At 46.5% G+C, this 24,915-nt stretch overlaps 1 protein-coding gene across 13 annotated transcripts in view; it reads right to left on the reverse strand.

The window, feature by feature from the left end:
- Nucleotides 1–24,915, reverse strand: part of CELF2 (CUGBP Elav-like family member 2) — a 521,311-nt gene that overhangs the window by 19,517 nt on the left and 476,879 nt on the right. For 11 of the 13 annotated variants that reach the window (XM_045874446.3, XM_045874447.3, XM_045874438.3 and 8 more), the window contains one exon: nt 214–333. In XM_045874446.3, coding sequence (XP_045730402.1) covers nt 214–333 — 120 coding nt within the window. Of the gene's footprint in view, nt 1–201; nt 334–24,915 lie in introns of all 13 variants that reach the window. The other 2 variants (XM_045874439.3, XM_045874442.3) reach the window with 1 other exon arrangement.

Below are 24,915 nucleotides of genomic sequence, written 5' to 3' on the forward strand. Positions count from 1 at the left end.
TGCACATTCTGCATATTAGAAGAGACTGGGGGTGGTGGGGTTGGGTGGTCTTGGAGGCAGAGTGAGCGTAGACAGCATTTGCCTAGCACGGCATGTGCTCCTCCATCCCAAGCTGTAGTTCTCCCTGTTCCCTCTCCTTTGCAGGTCGTTACTGGGGGAGAATTTGGGGGGAGGCTGTCCACCAGAGCAGCAAATACTCACTGTTTAGGGTACCTGCTAGTGCGTTAATATTATTCAGCCCAACAGTGGCTCCCGCCAGTCCTTGCAGCGTCCCAAGGGAGGTCAGAGAATTCATGGCTGCACCAGCAGTGGAGTTGGGGGTTGAAGCAGCCACTGAAACACAAAACAGGACAGGAAGACGGGGAGAGAAAGCACCAGATGAGTGAAAGCCAACCGGCCCCGGAAAGTACTCGTCTTCCCACAACGGACGGAGTAGGGGCCGCTCAGGCACCAGGACCCCGGAGCCGCTTCCCTCCAGGCTGGGGCCTTATCCAGGTTCACCAGGGACCAGCACCCGGACCAGGGCGGGGGGGGGGGGGGGGGGGGGGCAGTTCTTGGCTTTCTCGGTTTCTGCTTCAGACTCTGCATTTTCTTTTCTCAACGAAATTTTGAAAAAAAGAAATCCTCCATCTTCCTGAATTTGACTAAAGACTTCAGGGCCCAGGTGGTGGTGATAACAGAGTGAGGAGGGGTACGAGATAAAACCATTCTGTTCCAAACTCTCTCTTAACTACCCCTCCCCCCACCCCGCCTTTTAGGTAACAGGTTTATTGGGATGTCATTCACATACCGTAAAATTTATCCCTTTAAAGTATACAATTCAGTGGGTTTTAGTCTATCTGCAGAGTTACACAGCTAGCACCACCATCTAACCGAATATTTTTCTTACCCCAAACAAACCCATCCCCATTAGCACGCATTCCCCGTTCTCCCCTCTCCACAACACCCGCCCCCCACTGGCACCCACCCCTCTACTTCTGGTCTCTATGGGTTTGCTTCGCCTGGGTATTTCATATAACTGGAATCATACGAATTGTGATCTTTTGTGATTGCTTTCCTTCACTTAGCAAAATGTTCTCAAGGTCCATCCACGTGGCACAAGTCAGTACTTCATCCCTCTCTAACTGCCGAGTAATAAATACTCCGCTGTACGGAAACACTATATTCTGTTTATCCATCCATCAGTTGGGGACATTTTGATCGTGTTGACTTTTGCGCTAGTATGAATAATGATGCTCTGAACATCTGTATACAGCTTTCCTGTAGCCAGATGTTTTCATTTCTCTTGAGTGTATATGTGTGTGTGTGTGTGTGTGTATATATATACACACACACACACACACACACCCAGGAGTGGGATTGCGGGGTCATATGATAAATTTATGCTTAACGTTTTGAGGAACTGCCAGACTGTTCTCCAGAGCAACTGCACTCCCTATCCCTTTTACACTTACAGTGGCTTCTGTAAATAATATTTCAAGTATCTTACATTTGTATACAGTTGTATAGCTTTACACTCCGCTGACTTTTTCCACGTACATCACTTCCCTTTATCCTGGTGACGGAGGGTAAAAGCTAAACTGAACTCCAACCAGTGCTAAAAGAAGCATCTGGTCCATTTCTAGCTGTGAAATCGAGGATGGCCAGGAACTTTATCCATCCTTCTGGAATGTTCCTGCTCAGCTGGAGCTCATCCTTGTTCTGCCTTCAGAAGCCACATACCGAGCATTGCTTGAAATGCACCTTGCTTGGGATCCCTTCTGGATGAGGTCAGATCAAATGCCCAAAAAATGAATTCCCCACCTTGTCACATTTCTGTCCACACATGGCATTAGCTTTCGACATCTCATAATGTGTATGTGCTTTCTTTCTCTTTTTAAAAGAAAATTATATATAATCCAGTGTTTTTCATCCTTTGTATTAGGAAACTTTTCAAATACACACACAAGAGACAATAACATGGCAAACTCCTGTAAACTCGGGTCCACATTCTAGAATATCTGAGAAGCAACTTACTCTATTTTAAGGCATAAATTCACACCTTATGTCACCTCACCTCTATATACTTCAGTATGCAACTCTAAAAATTGTGGATGTTGTCTTTAAAATCACAAAACCATTATTACACCTCACAAAAAGAACAATGGTTCCTTGGCTTCATTATGTGATAGTATCTTCAGGATTTTTTCACCTGTGTACATGGATAAGATGGGCATTTATTTTCTCTTCTTGTGCTGTCTTTAGTTTTGCTAATTAACTTCTGCTAACCTCATAAACTGACTCAGTGCCTTTATTTTTGCATTTTCTGGAAGAAATTATATAAATTTGAAATTACCCGTAACTTAAATGTTTGGGAGAATATGCCAGTAAAAATGATACGGACTTTGTATTTCTTCATGGGATGATTTTAAAATACAGATTATATTTCTTTAATAAACAGGATTGTTCAACTTTTTTCTTCTCTACCTAGTTTTATTAAGTCAGTGCTTTCTAGGAGCTTGTATATTTAAGTTATCAGATTTATATTGGCACAAAATTATTCATATTATGCTCTTAATAAAATTTTAACGTTTACATTTAAGTCCTATTTTTTTTTTTTTTGTCTGCCTGAGCTGTCCGTTACTGAGAGAAGCATGTGAAAATCTCCCACTATGTTAATACCAGTTTCTCCAGGTCAATATGGAAATTTTTTGGAATACACCTTGAAGCTTTCTTGCTACTTGCATAGATGTTTGTAAATTATTCTATCTTCTGGTACAATAAACTTTTCGTGGTGATCTTCTTATTTCTACTTTTACCTTGAAATCTGTTCTGTATGATGTTTAAAAAAAAATAAAGCACCAGATTTTTTGGTTATTTGAATGGTGTCTCTTTTGCTATTATTTTGCTTTTTTGTCTGTTTGTATTTCACCTCTATCTCTTAGAATCAATATATACACAGGTTTTAAAAACTATAGCCTAACAATTTAACAGTCTTTTACTAGAAATGTAAAATTTGTGCTATATGTCCTGCCTATAATTTTTCTTCTTCTTGCCTTCCTTTAGGACTATTACTACTCTTTTCACATTCCATTTTCCCCTCCACTACTCTGAAGGGAATGTATACTATTTCTATTCTTTTATGTACTACTATAACAATTTTAACAGTTAAACGTAACTTATGAAAATCAAAGGTAATCATTACCTTTATTCCTTTGCCAGAACATTTGCCAGAATGTCTTTCCATTTGTGTATGTTTTTAGGACAATGTCTAGAGATTTTAAGTGGTTGACTTTTATAATTTTCACCAGTTATGGTGGTTTCACCGGAGAAACGGTTCACAGATATGCTCATATTATTGTTCTAGAAGTACTTCCCTGGTGTCACCTAAAACTGTGTGAAAATTCTTCAGGCTTTTATTCCTGGTTTAGAATCAGAACGTGCATAGTTTTTACCCCTTACTCCCTGGCACAGCAGTCTGGTGAGGGCTGTCACATGTAGACTGAGGCAAGATTTAAATGTATTTGTCCATGGGAAACAGTCCAGCTAGGGGACTTCTGTTTCCGGTAATTAGGTGGTCTAGGTTACCAGGGAGACTCTTAGTAGAAAAAAAGAATTAAAAAAACTAAAATGCTTAAGAAGATATTTTTAAAAATACTGTTAATCGCATCAGTAACTGGAAACTTAGTAAGGAGCACTTAGAAATCAAGGACTCAAGTGAAAAGGGGGAACCCAGAGAAGTCATAGTGCATTGAAGGCAGCTTTCTCCTTAAGGGCATTTGGTGAACCATATAAATTTTGGCTTTAGCCAAAGCATCCCAGTGCCTAAGAAATACCAGAAAGTCTAGGGCTTATCTGAGGTATAGCATCTGACAGGACACCACCCCCACATAAGTCTGGAACCCCAAAAGGCTAAACAATCTAAGGATCAACAAAGAATACTCCCTCTTTGCCCACTATAGGGAAAACTGCTTGTTTCAAAACTTAGTCCTGAGGCTGAGGAGGATGAGGGCAATTTCTCTGATAATGTTTAACAATAATCAAGCCCTCATGTGAGTTTGCAGCCCAACTTTATTTAATCTGAGTGGTCAAAAACTCACATGTCTAGAACTTAGAGTGATCCCAGGCCTGTACTTCTAGCATCTTCAGAATCAAATATAAGTCATCCTTGAAAGGACCTATTTTCACCCCCAAAGAATTCCCAGAAATAAAGTCTGAGATAGTTAAGTTGACAGTAAAAAAAAAAAAAAACCCACAAAATATACAAGTAAACCAAGTACCAAGAATAAGCAGCAGCAGAAACAGAGTTAGACACCATATTTCGATCTACCAAGATTTCAGATATTGGACTTGTTAGCACACAACAGAAAGGAAGTGCGTTTAAGATGTTGGCAGAAATTTAAAAAACTTTGAGAAGTGAAAAAAGCATGTGATTATAAAAAATGACCAAGCACACTGACAACTAAATGAAAATCCTAGAGGGGCGCCTGGGTCGCTCAGTCGGTTAAGTGTCCGACTCTTGGTTTCAGCTCAGGTTATGATCTCAGGGTCATGACATCAAGCCCCAGGTCAGGCTTAGTGCAGAGTCTGCTTGAGATTCTCTCCCTCCTGCTCATGTTCTCTAAAATAAAATCTTAAAAAAAATCCTAGAAATGAAAAATATAATAATCAAAATACAAAATTCATTGGGTACATAGGTTTAACAGTATATTAGATACAGTAAAAGAGAGAATTTAGGGAGCTGGAAGACAGATTTGAGGAGTTATATATAACAGAAATTGAGGAAACATGAGATACTGAAATGCTGCAGAACAGATCTAACATGGCTAGATGAAGTTCAGGAGGAAAAGAGAGAATGGGGAGAAGGCAGTATGAGAAGAGTTAATGACTGAGAATTTTCCAAAACTGTAAGATGCCCTGCCCCCTCTCCAAAATCCATACATTCAGGAATTCCAATGAATTCCAATCAGGAAAAAGAAAAATACATAATTAGATGCACTACAGCAAAAAAAGCATAAAGCAAACAAACAAAAATGCAGAACACCAAAGACAAGGAGAAGATCTTAAAAACAACTAGAGAGAAAAAAAATGCCTTCAATAAGACATTGAAGTGACAATTAGATACCTCAGTACCTGGCATCTCAACACTAGTAATGGAAGACAGATTAGGAAAAGGTGCTGAGATAAACTGTCAACTTAGAATATCCAACAAAAATACACTTCACAAATTAGGACAAAATAAAGAAGTGATTGTCACATAAAAGCTCAGACTTTTTTTTTTTTTTTTTTACCAATAGATCCTCACTAAATGAAGTTCTGATGGATATGCTTCAAACTAAAGGAGAACATTCCTAGATGAACAAAAACTGAAAGAATTTGTTGCTAGCAGTCCCTGTGTTATAAGAAATACTAAAGCAAGTTCTTCAGGCTGAAAGCAATATCCCGGACAATAATATAAATACACACGTACACACAACAATACCACCACCACCAATAAAGGTAATTATGTAGGTACTTAAGTATAATTGCACTTCTCTTTTCTTCTCTTAATTGACTGAAAAATCAACTGCTTAAAGCAGTGTGTACTAATTGTACTGTTGGGCCTCTAACATCTTAGAAGTATACTCCACAATAAAAGCACAAAGGAAGTGGGTGGGGGAGACAAAGATGCATTGCAGCAAAGGAAACTATACCAGATAGTAACCACAAAAAGAGGTGCAGAGAACTAGAGATGGTAAATAAGGAGGTTACAAACTCCATAGATACATACCTGCTCTCCTTCTTTATTTAAAGTACAAAAAGTAATAATAGTAACTATATGTTATATAGTATAAGATATATAGTTACCTAATATATTGTAACTATATATTAGGTAACTCTATGTTATACTATATAACTGTAACTATATATATATATATATATATATATATATATATATATATATATTAGTAACATACATAGACACAATATGTATATAAATAGCACAAAAGGGGATGGAGTTACAGATAGGAGGAATGTTTCCGTATCTCACTGGCATTCAGTTGGTATATATCTGAAGTAGATTCTGGTAGGACAGGGCACATGTGGTAAATCATAGAGCAACCACTAGGAAAAGAAACTTTAAAAAATATGGAGGAAAATCACTGAAGAAATTCAAATGTTATAACTAGAAAATATTCACTTGGTGCTATAAGCCATAAAGGAGAAACCAAAACAAAACAACTTGAGACACATGGAAAACAGGAAAACATCACACACAAATGTAACCTGATAAGAACATTAAATGTGAATGAACTAAACAATCCAATCAAAAGGCAGGGATTGTTAAATTGGATTAAAAAAAAAACAAAAACAAAACACAAAACCTAGATCTGCCTATACTGTCTACGGCAGACACACTTTATTTTTTAAAAAATTTATTTATTTATTTATTTGACAGAGAGACATAGCGAGAGAGGGAGCACAAGCAGGGGGAGTGGGAGAGGGAGAAGCAGGCTTCCCGCTGAGCAGGGGGCCCGATGCGGGACTCGATCCCAGGACCCTGGGATCATGACCTGAGCCGAGGGCAGATGCTTAACGACTGAGCCACCCAGGTGCCCCGGTAGACACACTTTAGATTCAAAGGCACAAACAGGTTGAAAGGAAAAGGATGTGAAAATCTATCCCATTCACACAGTAGCCATGGGAGCTGGACTGGCGATAGTAACGTGAGACAGAAGAGTTCTGCAACAGTCTGAGAGAGAATGAAGACCTGGTCAATTGCCTGCATTGCAAAGGACTCTGATATACTTCCATGAAAATGTGCATCTCTGTCCTGATGAAATTTAGCTAATAAGAGCACTCCGGTGCCGGCATGTACGGACTGTCAGAAAACCCTTGTTCAGGACTCCGTTTTTCCCTACGCCCTCAGAGTCCTCATTCAGATCTAAGAGAAGGGAAAGGAATAGAAAGGAGCAGGATGAGGAGAGGAGATATTCCTCAAACAGCACAGGAAATGACTACGAAGCAGATGGGGATAAGGTTCGGAGGGGAGTAAATGGAGTAACCGGATCAGAATATCCTCGCACTCCTCTGAGCAACTCAAGCTTCTCTTGCCAGAAAGGCCCCCAGACTCAGTTGCTGTCCACACCAATGACGACGGATGGGTGCCAAAGCACTCAGGTCAGTAACCTGGAGAAAGCTGCCTGTCAGTAAGGGGCACCAGCACAGCCCTGGGAAGACTTAGGACACCCGTCAGCACGCTGCTGTGGGATATTCTCCGTAACGGGGGGAGACAAAACATAATACCTCAATCTCTGCAACTTAACATTTTTCAGACCTCTTTTATAACCCAGACCTCATTAGTCTCTAGTCCTTCCTGCCGCCCCTCTGGGCGGTCACCCTGCATCTCCTCTGTGGTGGCAGGACAGGGTCATGGGGGTTGGCTAGCATGGGCATCCCTGAGGAGGTCAGGAAGACGTTTCCGGCTGGGCCTCACAGATCCTGAAAAGCGAGGCTCTGGCTCTAAGTAACACATCATGACGATCTCCTTACCCCCTTTTACAGACAGAAAACCAGAGGCAAAATGGGGCTGTAGCTGAGACTGAGCGCTCGGGACCCAAATGGTTTCATCTCCACAAGCTTCTGTTTCATCATTTTTAAGGGGGGGTAAAACAAAACAAAACAAAACACCCAACTTAAAAGGTTGTGAAGACTCAGTAAGGTGATCTACGTAATGAACTGGGCACAGCGTCTGGTACCATCTGGGGATTTTTAGACTGCCGTCGATTACTGGGTACAGACCAGCTGAGGGGACGTGCCTATGTGGGATACGTCTCCTAAAATGAGGAGCAAGGAGGTAAGCTGTCTACAGAGCTTCAGTCACTGATGACCGGACAGGCACAGGGTGACCCCCTTCTTCCTCACAGCGAGTCACTGAGCAGAGTGTGTGCACAGGCCCCGAGCCCCTCTCCGTCCGGGCGGCCGCCCAGGGACCCCCCGCTTGCGCTCAGCTGCCAACACCCAGAGCGGCAGTGAGCACACGTGTCCGGCACCCACTTCTGGCTGGAGCTTCACATGGCGGCAGGGGGCAAGGAGCCGGCCACCCCTCAGGCCCTGTGGGCGACCTGTCACAGCCCTCCCCTCTCTAAGATGGGCTCAAGGAAGGGTGGCAGAAAGCCTGGCAGAAGCCTGTCTTGATGATTCTCAATTACGATGGCGAGCAGCGAGCTGGAGGGCTCTGTAGACATGCACGCGCGGAGTGTGGGCATGGGGGACACAAGCGAGGAGGGGGGCTGGGAAATCCAGCAGGCCCGCTTTCTCACAGACGCTACAAAGAGGGCTCGTTAGGTCTCGGTTTGCTCTTCATTTAGAATCCCAGGAAGGCTGGATACAGCGAAGTGGGCCTGCTATTCTGTGGTGTGGGGCTCATGCTGGTAGAAGGCTGGGAGCGGTGGGGGGCTGGGGATCAAGCAGAACGGTAACACAAGTGAACTAAGTAACTTGCCTTTGAATGAAAAGACTCCCTGTGCTCCTTAGCTTCGGGCAGGACTCTGAAGATTCACCCCGAGTCTCCGCTGGAAAAGACATCTCAGCTGCATCTCTAGCCACCTTTAAGAGTCCTTTGAACTCTAGCAAATTGTCCACTTAAAGCAAGAAACCTCAAACTTGTCACACAGCCCATCTCAATCATGTGCTGTAAAACCAGATATTCAGCAGACACACAACAGAAAAAGAGACCCCAGACACGGAAGACAGACACATGAAATGCCCTCCGACCCTCATATTTTCCTATTTCTGTGTCGGCCGGCTGGCAAGATGCTGCCCTGGCTAACTGCGTGCTGCCCACCTAAAATGCCCTTTGGTCTCCCCTGACAACGGTATCCTTCGCTTTCTCAGTTAAACTGTTCATGACGTGTGCCAAAGGGACACTGGGGGGGGGGGATAAATACACAGGGGTCTTTGTTGTCCACGGCGCCTCTTTCAGGAGAAGGCTGCTCGGTGCACGACCAAGCCAAGCACAGCCCTTGCTCGCACACTGCAGACGTCACTTGTCACATGTCACATCGTAAGCCTGTTTTACTCCTGCTTAGAAGCCACGGATGAACCCAAAGAAGTCATGACTGGCCGGCTAGCCAGGAAATACAATGGCCACGCAACCAACAAAAGTCCTGCATTTATTACCTCGCGCGACAGCACAATTCTGGGCCTTCTATGAAGAAATGTGGGAGGGTGAGAGGGTTAGTGGCTAGGGGAGGGGGACGAGGCGGGAAGGGTGAGCACGTGCCCGCTTCCACCTGGTCACGGGATTGCTCTGCTCTTCTGAACAGGTTAATTCATTGTTGGGAAGACGCCATGCTCAGTTAATTCCCAGACACCTGTCGCAATCTAAGTGATAAGATGGGTTCTTTCTCCTTGGAACGGTGCTAGATCTTGGATCAACAATATATTGAGGAGAGTGTCTCCACCCAGGTCAGAGCTTCAGGTCACAGAAGGAGTGCCTAGATTGTTAGGTCCCTCGCCAGGCCAGAGTGAAAGAAGGAAGGAGGGAAAGAGAGAAAACAGTCCTAGACGAGCCAGAGGAATAACCAGCTGGCTCACCCACCCAGCCCAGAGATTTCTCTCCCTCAATCTCCATCAACAGTAACGGATAGAGCTGACTTCCACACACATTCCTTCATTTCAGGTTGGATCCTCTGAGACAACCCACGAACTAGACTGGGAGTCTCTTCTCCACCTTGAAGATGGGAAGCAGAGGGTCGGGGGCTGAGTGGATTTGCCCGGCGCACACAGCAAGAGGCGGTTCGCGATGGGGCCAGCTCTGTAGCTGTGTGGGCAAGTCCCCGGTGAGGAGGCCCTCGGGGTACCTAACAGCTCTGGGAGAGGGGCTATTTGGGAAACTTTCTCAAAGCAACCCAAAATACAAGCGAGTTGAATCTTACCTAATTTACAAAAAAAAATGTTTCATTTGGTTTCTTTTTATGTTTATTCCGGAGATAAATGCTTATTCTTCTTTTTCTGAGCTTTCTAGAGAGAAAAGGCCTTTTGCTTCACTTTCCAGGAAGACATCCCCCTCTCTCTGCTGTGCGGATAAACCGGATGTTCCCCCTTCCAGCCCCCACCAGCCTCGATCTCCCCAATGGGAGTCAGGTTGCCTAATGTAGCTGGAGAGACTAGAAAGGACCTGACATCCACGGGGCCGCTGAATTAAAACACAAGACATCAGCAGGTGCTTGATGAAGGCCTTCCTGTTCTCTCTTCTCTTTCTGTTCTAATTTCTACATTACTGGGAGGCCATTTAAGTTTATTTGGGTCCCAGGGCTATGTCTGGAGAGAGACAAGATTTACTACTATATGCTCTATGGTTCCCCCCAAAGATGTCTGTGTCCTAATTCCTGGCACCGGTGACCATGTTAGGTGACATGACCAAGAGGGATCACAAGCTGCTATTCAGCAGGCTTTCAGATGGGGTGATCACCTGCCTGGGTTCCTGCCAGTGGAAAAGCGATTGGAAAGCACTGGAAAGAGGGCGGTGTGAGAAGGACTTGCTCTGGAGATGGAAGAAGGGGCTGTTTGTCCAGGAGAAGTCTGCAGCCTCCAGAAGCTGGAAAAGCAGGTAAACGGATTCTTCCCTAGAGCTTCCAGAAAGGACCGAGCCATGGTGATACCCTGGTCCCAGCCCAGTGAGCATGTTCAACTTCTGACCTACAGTCGTAAGATAAGACCTCTGCATTGTTTCAAGCCACTAAGTTTCAGGCGGTGTGTCAGAGTGGCAACAGAACTCGAATACATTCTCCACTTCAGTTCCAGCAGGCCTCAAGCGAATCACGGCGGCAGCTCGCACGGAGGGCTGAGCATGTGTGGCCTTTGTTCTAAGCATTTACATGCAGCAGCTCATGTAACTGTTTACAGTTCTCCTACGAGGCAAAATTACCGGTGGAAGCGCACACCCAGCTATAGGTTGGAGAGGCAGGATTTAACCCAGCTCTCTGGCTCCAGAAAGTTAACATTATGCTGAGAACAACTTAAATTCCTATTTTGCATCTTGCATCGCTCTGTAGCTGCTGTTGAGATGGCTTTACAGAAGCAACGAGCTCGCAGTCATTGAGACTGACCCTTGATTTTGGGGCTCTGGCCCTTCCCTAATCTGTAAGACCTTGGGCAATCCCTCCACTTAGCTGAGGTTCAGGATGATCCTCAACATGGGAATAATGCGACCCACCCTGAGAAGTGACACATGATACTCCAAAGGTCAAATGAGGTGGCACTGATGTCTGACGCACAGTACATGACCGATAAACACCGCAGAGGCTCTGTCTCCGAAGGATGCGAATCCGGTCATCCTGTCCTCGGATTCACGTAGAGCCGACATTTCCCTGTCGAGGGGCAGGTGAAGGCACGGATGCCCACCGGCCCTGCAGCCTGGGTCCGTTGGCCTTGTCGTCAGGCATCTCAGGCCGTGTGCCCCACTCCGAGAGCAAGGAAGGGGGTGAGCAGGCCTGCCAGTCAAGCTGGGGAGACACATGGTGATGCAAAGGCAGAACTGAGCCCAGAGAGGAGACGAGGCGAAGAGCCGGTTTGGGGTGTTGGCGTCAGAAAGGTATTCTCTGTAGCTCAGGAGACCAAAATGAGGCTCACGGGGTGAAAGCCTCAAGGAGGCGGGTAGAGCGCAAAGGAGGGCAGTCTGCAATGGCAAGTGGCCGCAGACGCATGGCCCCCCCCCACCCTGTTCGTGGAATTAGGAAAGCAAAGGTGGTCAGGTGGTCCCGTTTCCGGGGGTTTGTGCGGACCCTGGGCCTGCGCTTGATGGCTCTGGAGCTCTGATAATCCAAGTTTGGAAAAGTTCTTACTGTTTCTGCTAGTGCTAAGCACAGGCTGGCTGCATCCCTTGGAGGGGAAAAAACCAGGACTCCAAGCAGGCAGAACTCGCCGGGTATAAGGCGGCACTTTGGTGAAGGTTCCTGTCTTCACGGCCCACAGGGTAACTGAGGGATGTGAAAACCCATGGCCTGTGTAGGCCCGCAGACTGACGGGGTCCACACCGACATAAGCCCAGTCAAGCTTAAGATGCAACGTAGCTTCTACCTTCTCCTTTCCTAGGAGAAGCAGCCGCCCCACAGAGCACAGCCGATTCAAATCCTCAATGACTCCATCACAGAGAAAATGACGAGAGAAAGACCAGACTTTGGGGGCGGAAACTCTCTGACCTGGGGCCCAGGGCTGCTGAGATGCTCTGAGAATTGTCCTGTCCATGGGAGGCAGGGACCACACTGTCCTTTGAGGGCGTGGTAACCATGCACACATTTAGCGGAGAAAAGTCACTTTTTAAACATGACAGTCGAGGACCTCCTACACCACAATCACCTGGAGGTGACCTCAGACTCCTGGAACCAAAATCTCGGGGTGCAGGGTGCAGGACCTGATTTAACCTGCCCTCCTGGGGTGGCTCTTGCTCACTGAAGTGTGAGAGTCACTGGTCTCAGAGGCGTCCAGGCGCTTCCATCAGACTGGGTGTGGAAAAGTCTGGGGCCTGAGAAGGTGAGAAGTTTTGGGGAGGTAAGGTTTGGCTTGTGGTAAGAAGGGTACAAGAGTAATGGACAGATAATGGGCACCAGATATTTGACGAATGAATAAATGAAAATAATACTGAATGCTGAGGCAGGTACACTGAAGGCTGTGTCCAGTTTTTCTTAGGACAAAGCCAATTGAAGACCTTGATTAGCGCGGCCAAGGGGATGCCATTCGGCGTTACACTGTGCCTCACAGAGGGTCCCCAAGGCCACAGCTGGGCTGTCGGCTAAGTGAAAGACTCTCCTCTAACTGTTCTTGTTGCTCACAGGCCACAGAGAGTGTGGGCAAAGCCAGTTGTTACCCTGTCACCAAGACAGGCAGAGCTACCCTTCCATCCTCTGACATAAGTCTTTCGTAGAAGGAACCAGATGCTCGCTCTCCTTTTCCATGCTGGCACTCCTATGGGCCTCCTCGGTGGACGGGGGTGGGCACAGGGCCCAGGGCCAGGACCAGCCTGGAGAACCTGCCCCTCCCCTTAAACCGAGTCAGAGACACACAGGTAAATACCGGCTCCTTCTCCTTCTGTGCAGAAGGTGGGATGAAGGTCAAGAGTCCCAGTCTGGGGTGAGGTGGCTCCTAGCACCTTCCTTTTACAGGTTCCAGACCCAGAGAGAAACGTAGACAGATGGCCACGAGGGGCTTAGGAGTCTCTCCCACTTACCACTTCCCCATTTACCACGTACCTCCTACCCAAACGGGGCCCCGTCCTCCTTGTCTGCTATCCGTGTCTAGCTCCCATCGACCCCGAAAATGAGCGTGCTTCCCAGGAACCCAGTGCATCAGTTTCCCCACGTTTTCCCCTTGCCCTGGACAGCAAGAGATTCTGCTTTGAGCTACAACAAAACAACATGGACAGCAGCCGGCGAGAATCTGCCTTCAGCGCATTCATTAAACATTTCCACCCACGATCGGATGGCAAAAGCAAAGTGGCTTTGTGCTTTAGAGAATGAAATAACTGCAAACGGCAAACTGTCTACCTCGACCACACATACTGAGGACGCGGGAGCCCTCGGTCGCCCTTCTGCCCCAAACAAGCTTGGACGCCGTCTGTCGCCAGCTCAGGGGAGCCCGTGAGGAGGCAGGATAATTAGGCAATGACACGAGCACCGTCATTATTAGCTAATCACAACCCTGGGGCGTTAACAAAACACGGAGCCTCTCTTCTCCCAGGGGGCCAATTACACCACAGGAACCACGCCTCTTATTTTAATTTATTCCCTATGAGGTTTTTTGCGGGGTGGGGATAGAGGGAGGAGGGGAGGAGGCTGTTTGTGTCAGAAGGTGGGGTGCAAAGGTGTTCTGATGTCACTACTCGATGGTCTGTAACAGGCATGTCGTTGGTCCCACAAACATCTGTCCCCCATCGCTTCACCTCCCAAGGACAGTGGATGATGCGGCTTTGGGCGACACGGGGCCAGCCCGGTCCCCCCCAGGTCTCCGGGAGATGCGTGAGAGGAACTCTCATGTCTAGAGGACTGGCTGAAGCAAGCCCCTTGTCTGGACCCTGACGGCCTCCGAGGCCTTATTAGAAGGCAGCAGACACAGTGGAAGGTGACAAAGTGGTGCAGGCACGGAAGGAGCCCACGGTCTTCTTCCCTTTAATTTCTATTTCCACATGCTTGTTGGAGCTCTCACTAGCTGATACTCTGAGGAGAGACATTCGTCAGTTGTCAGCCAACCTGGAGACCTCCCCACCTTGCCTCGGTTCCAGTGTCCTCCCCAGTCCCATGAAGACAGACGCTTAAGAAGGAAGGCGTCAGGGGCACCTGGGTGGCCTGGTCGTTAAGTGTCTGCCTTCAGCTCAAGTCATGATCCCGGGGTCCTGGGATCGAGCCCCGCGTCGGGCTCCCTGCTTCTCCCTCTCCCACTCCCTGCTTGTGTTCCCTCTCTCGCTGTCTCTCTCTCCGTCAAATAAATAAAATCTTTAAAAAAAAAAAAAAAAGGAAGGCATCACTTGGGCCACAAGTGTGAAAAAGTCCCTTCATATAAACTCAGTGGACACGGATCTAACAAGACCAGAGCCAAGAGAAAACTGGACCTGTTTTCCCTTCTAGCGATATTCTGCTTGAGGATTTACCAAAATACAAGTATACACATGCCCTCAGATGGCCCCAGATGTTTGTTTTTCAGATGATGGTGAACACGAATTGAAAAAATTGTTGATTTCCTCACAAGGGCAAGAACATGTGAATGGAAAAATCCAGAACTGCAACTCCAGGTCCTCCGGAGTTCCTGCTTTTGCATGTTTTGAGGCATGGCAGGACGGACTGTCATCACATCTGCCACTCTCAGCCCGTGTTCCTTCAGCAAGTCATTTAACCCTGCAGCCTCCCGTGGGCTTCTCAGGATCACGAGCGAGGCACCCGGACAGATGATCCTCAGGACTCCTTGTAACCGCAGAACGTGCTGATCTGACCAGCTCTGTGCTCCTGCGAGAAGGTGTGGGAAACGAGCCTCTGTGGGAAGCAGGTGCATGTTGGCGGGTCACTGAAAACCTGTCCGAATCTGGGTTGGGGAGGCCCAGGTACGGGGGGCAGTTTGCACAGAGGGACAAGGCACTCATTTCTGGGAGGCAGATCTTCCTTTGGATGAGAGGCCAAGGTCGGCCAGGGCCATGAGCTCAGCCAGCAGGGTCCTCGAGCGGGGAGCCGTGGGCCGCAGGTGTGCGTGAGCGGGGCGGCTGCCCTTGTGAACGGCCGCCAGCTCGCCCAGGGCCTCAGTGCCCGACTACGTGGCGGCCGCTCCGAGGACGTCCTGCCCCGTCATGGTTCCCTCACGCTCTCGAATCCACGGTGTGTTGGTTCTATAACCTCAAGTCCAATTTGAGGTGCTGTGGGAAGTTCACCGCCCACTTGTTCAGCTGAGCCCCAGAGTAGAGAAAAGGAAGGAATGGGTCTCCTCCTTGCATGTACATTCTAATACTTTCAGAAGGGTGGGAAGACATTTTTTCGAGGGCAAAAGGTTCAGCGGAAAATATCCCTGGATCTTCTTCTAGTTTTAACCTAGTTTCCTGTTGTCAACAGAACTTTTTATCATCCCAAAATAATGAAATAATTTTTCCCATAAGATACTTAAATGTTGTCCTTTAAAAAAAGCGACAGTGTGCATTCTACATACGTATTAACCTCAATATTTCCGTAAAGGGGAACAATTCCACTTCACAACTGAGAAAGCTAAATAAAGATGAAATGACTTGCTCTAAATAAGTCTTTCAACTCTTGGTCAAGATGTCCACATACTCTAGAAAGAAAATGAAATTGTAACTCCTCTAGTACATTCTCCAGATTACCTATTTTTTTTTAAACCTCTGCCCTGGGTATGAACTTTTTTGTCTCTAGCACTACATATTTAAGTTCTTAACCTAGACGTGATGGAAGTACCTCTCTGTTCTAAATTCCTTGCATCCTCACCAATCCTGACCTCTGTGTGCTCATGTCTCCTTGGGGAAGGAGGTGTTCCCTCTCTCAAGGCTCCACTGTCCCTGTCCACAGCGCCGACTCGGGGTTCATGCCCCATCACGCACATTGTTATGCACACACAGTGTGGGGGGAGAGCAAGGCGGGGCAGGGTCCCCTCTCCCAGCTCGTAACAGACCCCCACGCAAGGCCCCGGCGCCGCGGGACACCCACTGAGGAGGGTTTGACTCCATCCTGCCGACCACCTTCCGACTCAGCCCATCCTTTCCCCCCTCATTGGCCTCTTCCTATTCTCTTTCATTCTGGCTCCTCTTTTAGCTTAGAAACAAGTTCCAGTTTTCTTCATCATCATCTCCGTCCTGATCCTGATGCTTTTATAGACTTTTTTTTTTTAATCACTGCGTTTCATAACACTATCACATATCAGTATGTCATTCTTGTCTCTGGTCCCACATTCCTCGTGTCTCACTGCCTGCAGAGCTGTGACATCTACTCCACGGCAGTGACCGGCCACGCCAAGGGGGGACCGAGGGCCTAACTGCTTCTGTGCGCTCACCTCTGTCACCTTCCTGCTTGAAGCTCCTCTGCCCGGTCCCGAGACCCCGCTCCCAGCAAGTGGTTCCTCCCGTCTGTCCCACAAATAGTCATCAGCCAGCACGGCGTACCCAGTCTCCTCCTCAGCTATGTTCGGTGATTCTAACTCAATGGTATCATCCACCCCCACGCTGAGATCAGTCCACCTCACCTCCGTAGCTGATTTTCAACCCACTCCTCTGACTCTGAGCTCCATGACAAACTCAAAGCCAGATACCCAACCGCTTGGTGGGTGCATTTGCACGAAAGGCCTTTTCACAGGTGCTTCAGCTCAATCGAATGCAAAATCGAATCACCATGGGCTCGAGCTTTCCCTCCTCCTGCCTTCCCTCTCTCTACTAACGAACACACCGTGACGCGGGTCCCCCACACCACACGCTTCTGTCCCCTTCAAGCCCTCCTCTCTGTCCTCACTCACATCCAGTCAGTGCTCAAGTCCCATGGCGCACTTCCTTGTGCTCAAAGTCCTTAGATGCTCTTCACCGTCCACCAGAGAAAGTTCTGGCTCCTTAGCCACAGAGTTCAGGGCCCTCCCTGGTCATCACTTCCCATACTTCTCACGCTTGTGAACAAGGAGAGGAGTTTCCATTTGCTGGCCAAGTCCTTCTTCTGTAGTTTCTCACGTTTGACACATTTGCTAGAACTTCTATTCCTTCTTGACATCTCAAAATCCTACCCAGTCTTAAAATTTGGGCTCAAATGTCAGCTGTTCTATTGAAAATGTCCCCACCTCCTCAAGACAGAATCTGTCCTGTCACTGATACCTCGTACCTTACCTGACTTCCTGCTTTTCAACTAGATTGATCCGGGTGGTGCATTTTGCTTATTTTTTTTTTTGCATGTGGCCACTGCATCTAGTTTATAGCAGTTCGTGGGATTAAACCATCTATGAACTAAAGGTTCCTACTTTGTTGCTTTCAAGTCTTAAAACATGGAACTTAGACCATAAACCTCTGGGAAGCTGTGACCGGCAACTTTTGTTGGCAAAAGTTGGTTGCATTTCCCACCTGATATAAAATATAATTAAGCGATTAATACATGCTTTTTACCAGTGCTACCTGGTATCAGACAGCAACATGGGTAGTTTAGTGGGGAAGAGAATCTCGCTCTGTTGTACAGAAAATAAACCTCTGAGCTTGTACACACGTCAGCAAGGGATCTGATGTGGGTCTGCCACACAACGTGGGAGACTGTGCAGAACGTTATTTACAATGAATCACTAATACTGGGCCAGCACAGAACCCCAGAGCCGCTCCAAGCAAACATACAAAGAACGAGAGCCAATATCTGAAAACATTAAAAGGTGTACCCCAAACAAGGCAGGAACAAAGCACTGAGTGGTAAGGGGGAAGATAGCCCTAGGCACGCACACAGGACCCGTCTGCCCCCAGGGCGACGGGACAAGCAGGGCTCGGGGCACAGGTAGAATCGGCTTGCATAAGTCCAAGCATGGGCTCTGCAGAGAAGTGGTGATCCATAAGTATCTCTACCCCCCTCAGCCGGGCAGCTGTAGGAAGCTTTAAATTAGTTCAGGACTGTCCGGAGATGGCAGTCTGCCCCACGTCAGGGGCACCTCACCAACCGCGACACCAGGATGACTTAGGGAATGAGCTGCCTTTCTGCAGATGTGGCCCAACGGACTTCTCATTTTCTTGAGGCTGAGTGAAAACATCAGGGAATTCCATATCTAAATGCCCAGCGCACCCAGAGCCGAGTGACACTCCCCTGGTTGGGAGGCATTTACATGTTGTTTTTTGTCTGTTTTTAAACCCTAGAGGTAGGATGATCAATGCCAAATAAAGAAGCACTACTAGACAGACAGACAGATCACTCCCAGTTACTTTTTACCCCCCAAATAAGTTTTGAATGCCTAAGAACTTTGGAAATCATTTGGTTTTTGTGAAATGCTTGGGTTGAGAAGCCACAGAGCAGAAGCCCATGTATACTTACTCTCTGGACTCCTACCACCTGCCACATCTACTCTAGGGGTGCACACCTTCTCAGGGCTCTTCGCTCTGTTAAAGGTGCAGAACAACGGGCAAAGCTTATGGAAGAGGGAGAAAGCTGAGGAAGAAAATTCCTCCCTTCCCCACTTGTCTAATTCACAAAATTTTAACAGAACGTAAACAAAGTGTTGGTTATGGTTTTTTAAAGGGTGTCAATGTTATATTTTATATTTCAAGGCTCACCAAATCATTTGACTATAGTGGACATTTGGCTTTTTGAGAAACTAATGCTAGAATATAAACTACGTAAGGGCGGGGGTTTTTGTCTGCACGGTCCACTGTGATGAGTTTCAAATGCCTAGAACAGTCGTGGGTGCGCAGGAGACATTCAGCAAATGTGTGTGGAACAGATGAAAAAGTATACCCGAAAATTATAGTTACTATGGTGGCATTTTATTTATGGAGCTTTTACATTATGTTCAACTCCATTAACGTCAATGAAAATAAAGTGAGCCCTGTAATGTCAGGAACAAGTTAACACATGGAAACCTTCTAGAAAAAAAAATGTTGAGAGTTGCACGAAGTGAGCCAAGAATGGGATTGTCCGTTCTCTTTCTGTAGCAATAGGGTGTAAAGCTGTTAGATTCAACCCCACAAATAAACAGCAAATTTTAACAACCCTCCTGACTAAAACACTTAAAAAGTGTAGCTAATGATGGGGAAAACTGACTGTTTCGAGACTTTTCTTTGGTAACAAGTAGTGAAAAAAGATGAGTGTCTGGAGGAAAATGGGAGGGTCAGGGACGCCGGTCAAGGCTGAGGACAGTGTAAGTAGGAACAGCCTGGGCAGCTGACTGGGCTCTTGCTTTCGCTGAGCGGTGCGGGCCGTGGAGGGCCACGTGGCCGAGCGAGGCACACGTGCTTCAGGTTGCTGCTGGAGGGTGATCTCTCGAAAGCCCGCACTCAAGTAGATGGTTCTTGACAAAATGAAATGCCTTTATTCGACTCTCATGCTTATATCGTGACATCAGGACGTTTTGAAAGCCAATCTTCGTATAGTGATGAGAATAAAAAAAAAGTTTATGTGATTTTGTACTAACGGAAAGTGGTATGGTTCGTCCTTCAGGAACCTGTCAGACCCGAGTATTCGTCTGGAAGGTGTGGCTCCTGTGGGATTCCGGACGCACCGGGTCACGGGTCAAAGGTGGGTGGGGGGACCCTGTCACTCGTCACCATGGCAGAGCCGGCTTCCCCCTTAGAGATGGGTGCCGAACAAATGCTTTAAAACACCTGCATTACAACATCGTCATTTGGCTACGCGACTGAATTAAAAACCACCTGACAGTCTGTGATGAGCTGTTCCCAAAGCAGGGCGGATTACAAGTAAATAAACCGTTCCTACTTTGAAAGAACTTACTATCTAGACGGTGAGAGACAGGGCATGTGCTCAAACCGTCCTGCAGAAAAAGTACGTGAAGTGTTCTAGTACGAGTGTGAAGAATGTACCTGGGTGGCCCAGGAGGGTAGATGGCATTTCTAGAAGCCTCTTCCCTGCTTGACACTGCAGGTTTCCCTTTCATCTCCACCCACGAGGAACATCTAAGGGAGCTCAGGGTTAGAACTAGCGAAGTATTTATGCTAGAAATGTAATGTGGAAACACTTAATTTTTCCTGGAAGGCTTCTGGTGGAGGGGGCATTGGCAATGATTCCTAAAAGTCTTCGAGTATTAAAAGCAATTTTTATCAATTCCTAGAAAACATTCTTTTCCTGCAGCTTAATTTACGTAGCATAAACTACACTTTTTATGATGTGCCTTAAGAACACCAAATTGACACCCATAGATTAATCTTCCCAAGCACTGACACTGCAGTAAATCAGCGATGTAGGAGATTTTCACAGGAGGAAACAGGAAAAGGCACATCCGGCCGAGAAGCCAGCAGGAATAAAGGCATAGAGGCCGACAGTGTGTTTGGGGAGGATGAAGAACGGCCTGGTTTGGCTGGAGAGGTGCTGGTGGGGGGCGGGTGCTGGCAGGACAGTGTGGAGGAAGACCAGGGAGCACCCTGAATGCCATGCCAAGCGGCCTGTTTGACTCCAGGGCGCGCCGAACCACACGGAAAGTGTCTGATGGAGCCGTCTTGTTTTGCCAACAGTGGGCACAACGGACGGAGGGCCAGGGCGGACGTGGGGGCCGCTCTGACAGCACAAAGGGAAGACTAGAGCTGCGTCCACCTGGAGGGGGGAATACAGGACGTTCCAGAGAAGGAACCAGAACTGCCTGGATGCGTGGAGGATGAGACGCACAACCAACCTGGAGGCTGGTCTGAAGTGGCCGAGGAAAGCGGAGATGAGCCATGTCGTGGCGGCGCTGCTCTGTGGACCGAGTGGCTCTCAGGCTCCTGGGGTTGGGGGATCCCTGGAGCGGCCTCGGGGGGACATGGCCTCTCCCAGGGCCCCCTGTGTGTCTGTCCCTCTCCCGGCTCTTCACACTCCACCCGGCGCTCCTGTCCCCCACGTGTGACAGCTGGGCGGCGGAGGTGCGGGGCCCAATCACACCCGTGACACGGGTTCCCGCAGGGTTTGCACGCAGATACACATGTGGGGGACAAACGCCTCTGGTCACGCCGAGAGCCTCTGGGGTGACCCTGAGGATAACTCCTCATGCAGCTGCCCTGGTGACAGGGGCATGTGACGCTGAAGGGAACCACTCACCGTTCCTTCTGACCTGAGGACCCCAGGAGGTGAGGATCACATGGAAACAACTCTAGGCTCCGTGAACCTTAAACAGCCCCCGAGGAGGGGCCACCATGTCCTCGGGACTGTGTCTGTCCCCGCCTTCAAGGAGGCAGGCCACCTCTTGAAGACGGAGAGGAAAAAATATTGCCTCGGATGTAAAGGGAGAACTATTTGAAAAGCCAACGGTGGGAATGGAAAAAAATATCCTCCCTAACATTTTAAAATGCCTTATATACTATCAAGGAAATTATCTATTATCCTGAAGTGTGCACTTGATTGAGTGTACTTGCGGAAGCATTTGGAGAATTTTAGAACATCTTAAAAAAAAAACAGAAGGCAGTCAGTGGAATAACGGGGTACATGAACGCAGTATTATGTTTGAGACAGAAAATGCCAAAGACACGTGCCTGGGTGCTGAGAGTAATGCTCCCTCTCTCAAGCTCTCAAAATCACCCGGCAAAAACAACAAATCCACGAGCGGGGGAGAAGACCAACATTACCATCTTTCTTTAAGACCTCACTGCACACCTTGTAGACAATTTCTTCTTTATACCAACACAGAGACACATTCCTCAAAAGCAGGTTCAAAATTTGGAGAAGAAATGACCCAAGAATTAATTAACTAAATAGGAGAATGAAGTAAACAAAGGAAAAATTATCATATCAAAATAAAAGACAAGAAACACGATTAAATTAGGCTTCAAAAGACCCGTGAGAAACCCATAAAAGGCGTAATATGCATTTACCTGGTTTTTATTCTTTCATGATTTAATTTCTAATTTTATTCACTACCATCTGATAATTGCATGAAACACTTATGCTAACCATGGGCAATTTAAACTATTTTAATTTTTATTTCAAGGCCACGAGACAAAGGAACCTATTTATTGCCTAAGGGGATTTTTTTTTTACCAAAAATTACAGCTTAATCTTTCATGTTTTAAAGCATAGATTGTTTAAAATCATTTATAATAATGCTGTAGGGAGACTGTGCCTGGGTATGCAAAACTGAAATGCTAAATTTACAATTATTAAAAAAAATAATAGTTTGGGGGATTGACTTGTCCCTTTCCTTTCAAGACGGATTGGTCTGAAGTGTAGGGGACAGCTTTAAAAACAGGGTAAAGCCAAGGCCTGTGCGGGACCCAAGCAATGGGGCATCAGTGCATTTCACAGATGGACTGAACATGATGGTAGGTCCTGTTTTTTATTATTTAAAAGCAAATAATGGCATTAGCCTTGGGAACTACTTCATACACCTTTTATTTCATAGAAAATTGCTCTGATGAAGTGGGGGGTCATGAATTCTACCAGCCGCATTTTCTGTGACTTGGAAAAAGTCCCTGGTGGAAATTAGAGAAATAATTTACTTTCACTTAAATGCCAGATTTTTTTGGTTATGCTTAAGAAAAATAATTGACATGGAGACTTAAAATCCTTGCTGCTGCTACAGGTCAGGATTCTAATGAAATACTTTCAGCTGTTATGCAAAGCATTGCTCAATAGAGAGGAGGAAAACCACTTTCAATGGTGCCCCAGCAGAACTTAGGGAAGGGCAGAACGCCTCTTTGAGAGCAAAGGTAAGGACACTTTGCTCTGGGGAGAAGGAAAACAGATCTCAAGACACATTTTCCCTTTCGTTAAGAGCTCAGGAAAAACCTGAAAATGGTCAAATGTGTTTAAAGTTCCTTAAACACACAGGCCATCTTCCTCCGCTGTCTGAGTACCCCCCACTGGAAAAAGGTTCCAGCGTCTTTGAGCTGCTGACCCTACTGGATGGAAAGCGTGTGGATCCAGGGACATGGCGGCCCCCTCCTCTCTGCTCCCGGCACCATGGCTTCCTTGCTGGTGAGTGATGGTGCCAGTGCCCTCCCACCTTCCCGCTTGCTTGCTCGCTCTGTCTTCACCTGAATGCTCCTTCCCTAGCCAACCAGGTGGCCTCCAGCTCCATTCACTCTCCACCACGGTCGGTCTGGTGTGTCCTCACAGCACCGCCTGGCCTGGCATATATGGGGGGCGCTGACCTGCTTATTTTCTGAGATCCCCGAACCAAGTGGAAGACGCCTGAGAACAGGGGGCACGTCTGCTCTGCTCCCCGCCCCCCCTGGCCCCCTGCACCCGGGCCAGGGCCTGACACCAGACAGCCCCTCGTATCTGTTATCTCTCAACTCCGCTGTCTACACTGACCAACTCATGTCCTGTGTGCACTTGACTTCTTAAACTGACAAGTCTTCTTTTAAAGAACGAAATATTCAAATATTAGTTCTGATTCCCCAGAGCCAAGGCACATTCCAGCCCAAATATCACAATGGGAGAACATATCTTAATAAAGTCAAATGAACTCTCACAAGCAAACAATAGGCCACATATCATTAGCCAAACTGTCCACTTATGATAATGGTCCGTCTCTGGAATGGCAGAATAATTTCTATGTCACTACAATACTCAAAATATCAAAGTTAAAGACTTTTAGGGCTGATGGTCCAAACTGTGGGCTAAATGGCTCCTTGCCATTTAAGGACAAATTTTTTTTCCCTACTTTATTACCAATAATTACCAATTATTTCCTACTTTATTCCCTTTATTACGATGTGGTCAGCTTCTGCTGGTTACTCTTGATAAAAGGAAGAGAAGATGAAGACCAAGGTTGGAAAAATTATAATTTACTTTTGCCAAATATAGCTAACATTGATTTGCCTTTTTTTAAAAAAGCTACTAATCCTCTTTATTTATTTATTTTTTCTAAAAGATTTTATTTATTTATTTGAGAGAGAGAATGAGAGACAGAGAGCATGAGAGGGAGGAAGGTCAGAGGGAGAAGCAGACTCCCTGCCGAGCAGGGAGCCCGATGCGGGACTCGATCCCAGGACTCCAGGATCATGACCTGAGCCGAAGGCAGTCACTTAACCAACTGAGCCACCCAGGCGCCCCCCTCTTTATTTTTATATAAGCAAATAAAAAGCAATCAGATTATAATGACTTTCAGTTTTTTTCTCTCCAAGTAAAACAGAGTTAAAAACATGAGCTTCTATGGTGAGCACTGTGAATTGTGCAAGACTGTTTAATCACAGATCTGTACCTCTGAAACAAATAATGCAATATATGTTAAGAAAAAAAAAAAAGAAGATAGCAGGAGGGGAAGAATGAAGGGGGGGAAATCGGAGGGGGAGATGAACCATGAGAGCCAATGGACTCTGAAAAACAAACTGAGGGTTTAGAGAGGAGGGGGGTGGGAGGATGGGTTAGCCTGGTGATGGCTATTAAAGAGGGCACGTTCTGCATGGAGCACTGGGTGTTATGCACAAACAATGAATCATGGAACACTACATCAAAAACTAATGATGTAATGTATGGTGATTAACATAACAATAAAAAACAAAAACAAAAAACCCACATCAGCTTCTGACTAAAGATACAATAAAATGTGTGTATGATACTTTGTGCTCTTTTAATGTAATCATCCCATAGTCCCCATAGGGGAGATAAACATCCTTATTTAAGAAAATGTTTTTCAATCTGATTTATAAAAAAGGTAAATCAGCGAGGTCAAATGGTTAACTTGCTTTTAAGAAAAGTCAGTACTATTTTTATAAAGGGGAATTTATGTCAAAGATGCCTATTTCTTTTTTTTTTTCTTTAAGATTTTATTTATTTACTTGACAGAGAGAGTGCGTGCGCACAAGCAGGGGAAGCA

This window comes from Mirounga angustirostris, unplaced genomic scaffold, assembly GCF_029215605.1.
Source record: "Mirounga angustirostris isolate CCGP_5_RB_7025 unplaced genomic scaffold, mMirAng1.0.hap1 SCAF_5, whole genome shotgun sequence".
Lineage (NCBI taxonomy): Eukaryota > Metazoa > Chordata > Mammalia > Carnivora > Phocidae > Mirounga > Mirounga angustirostris.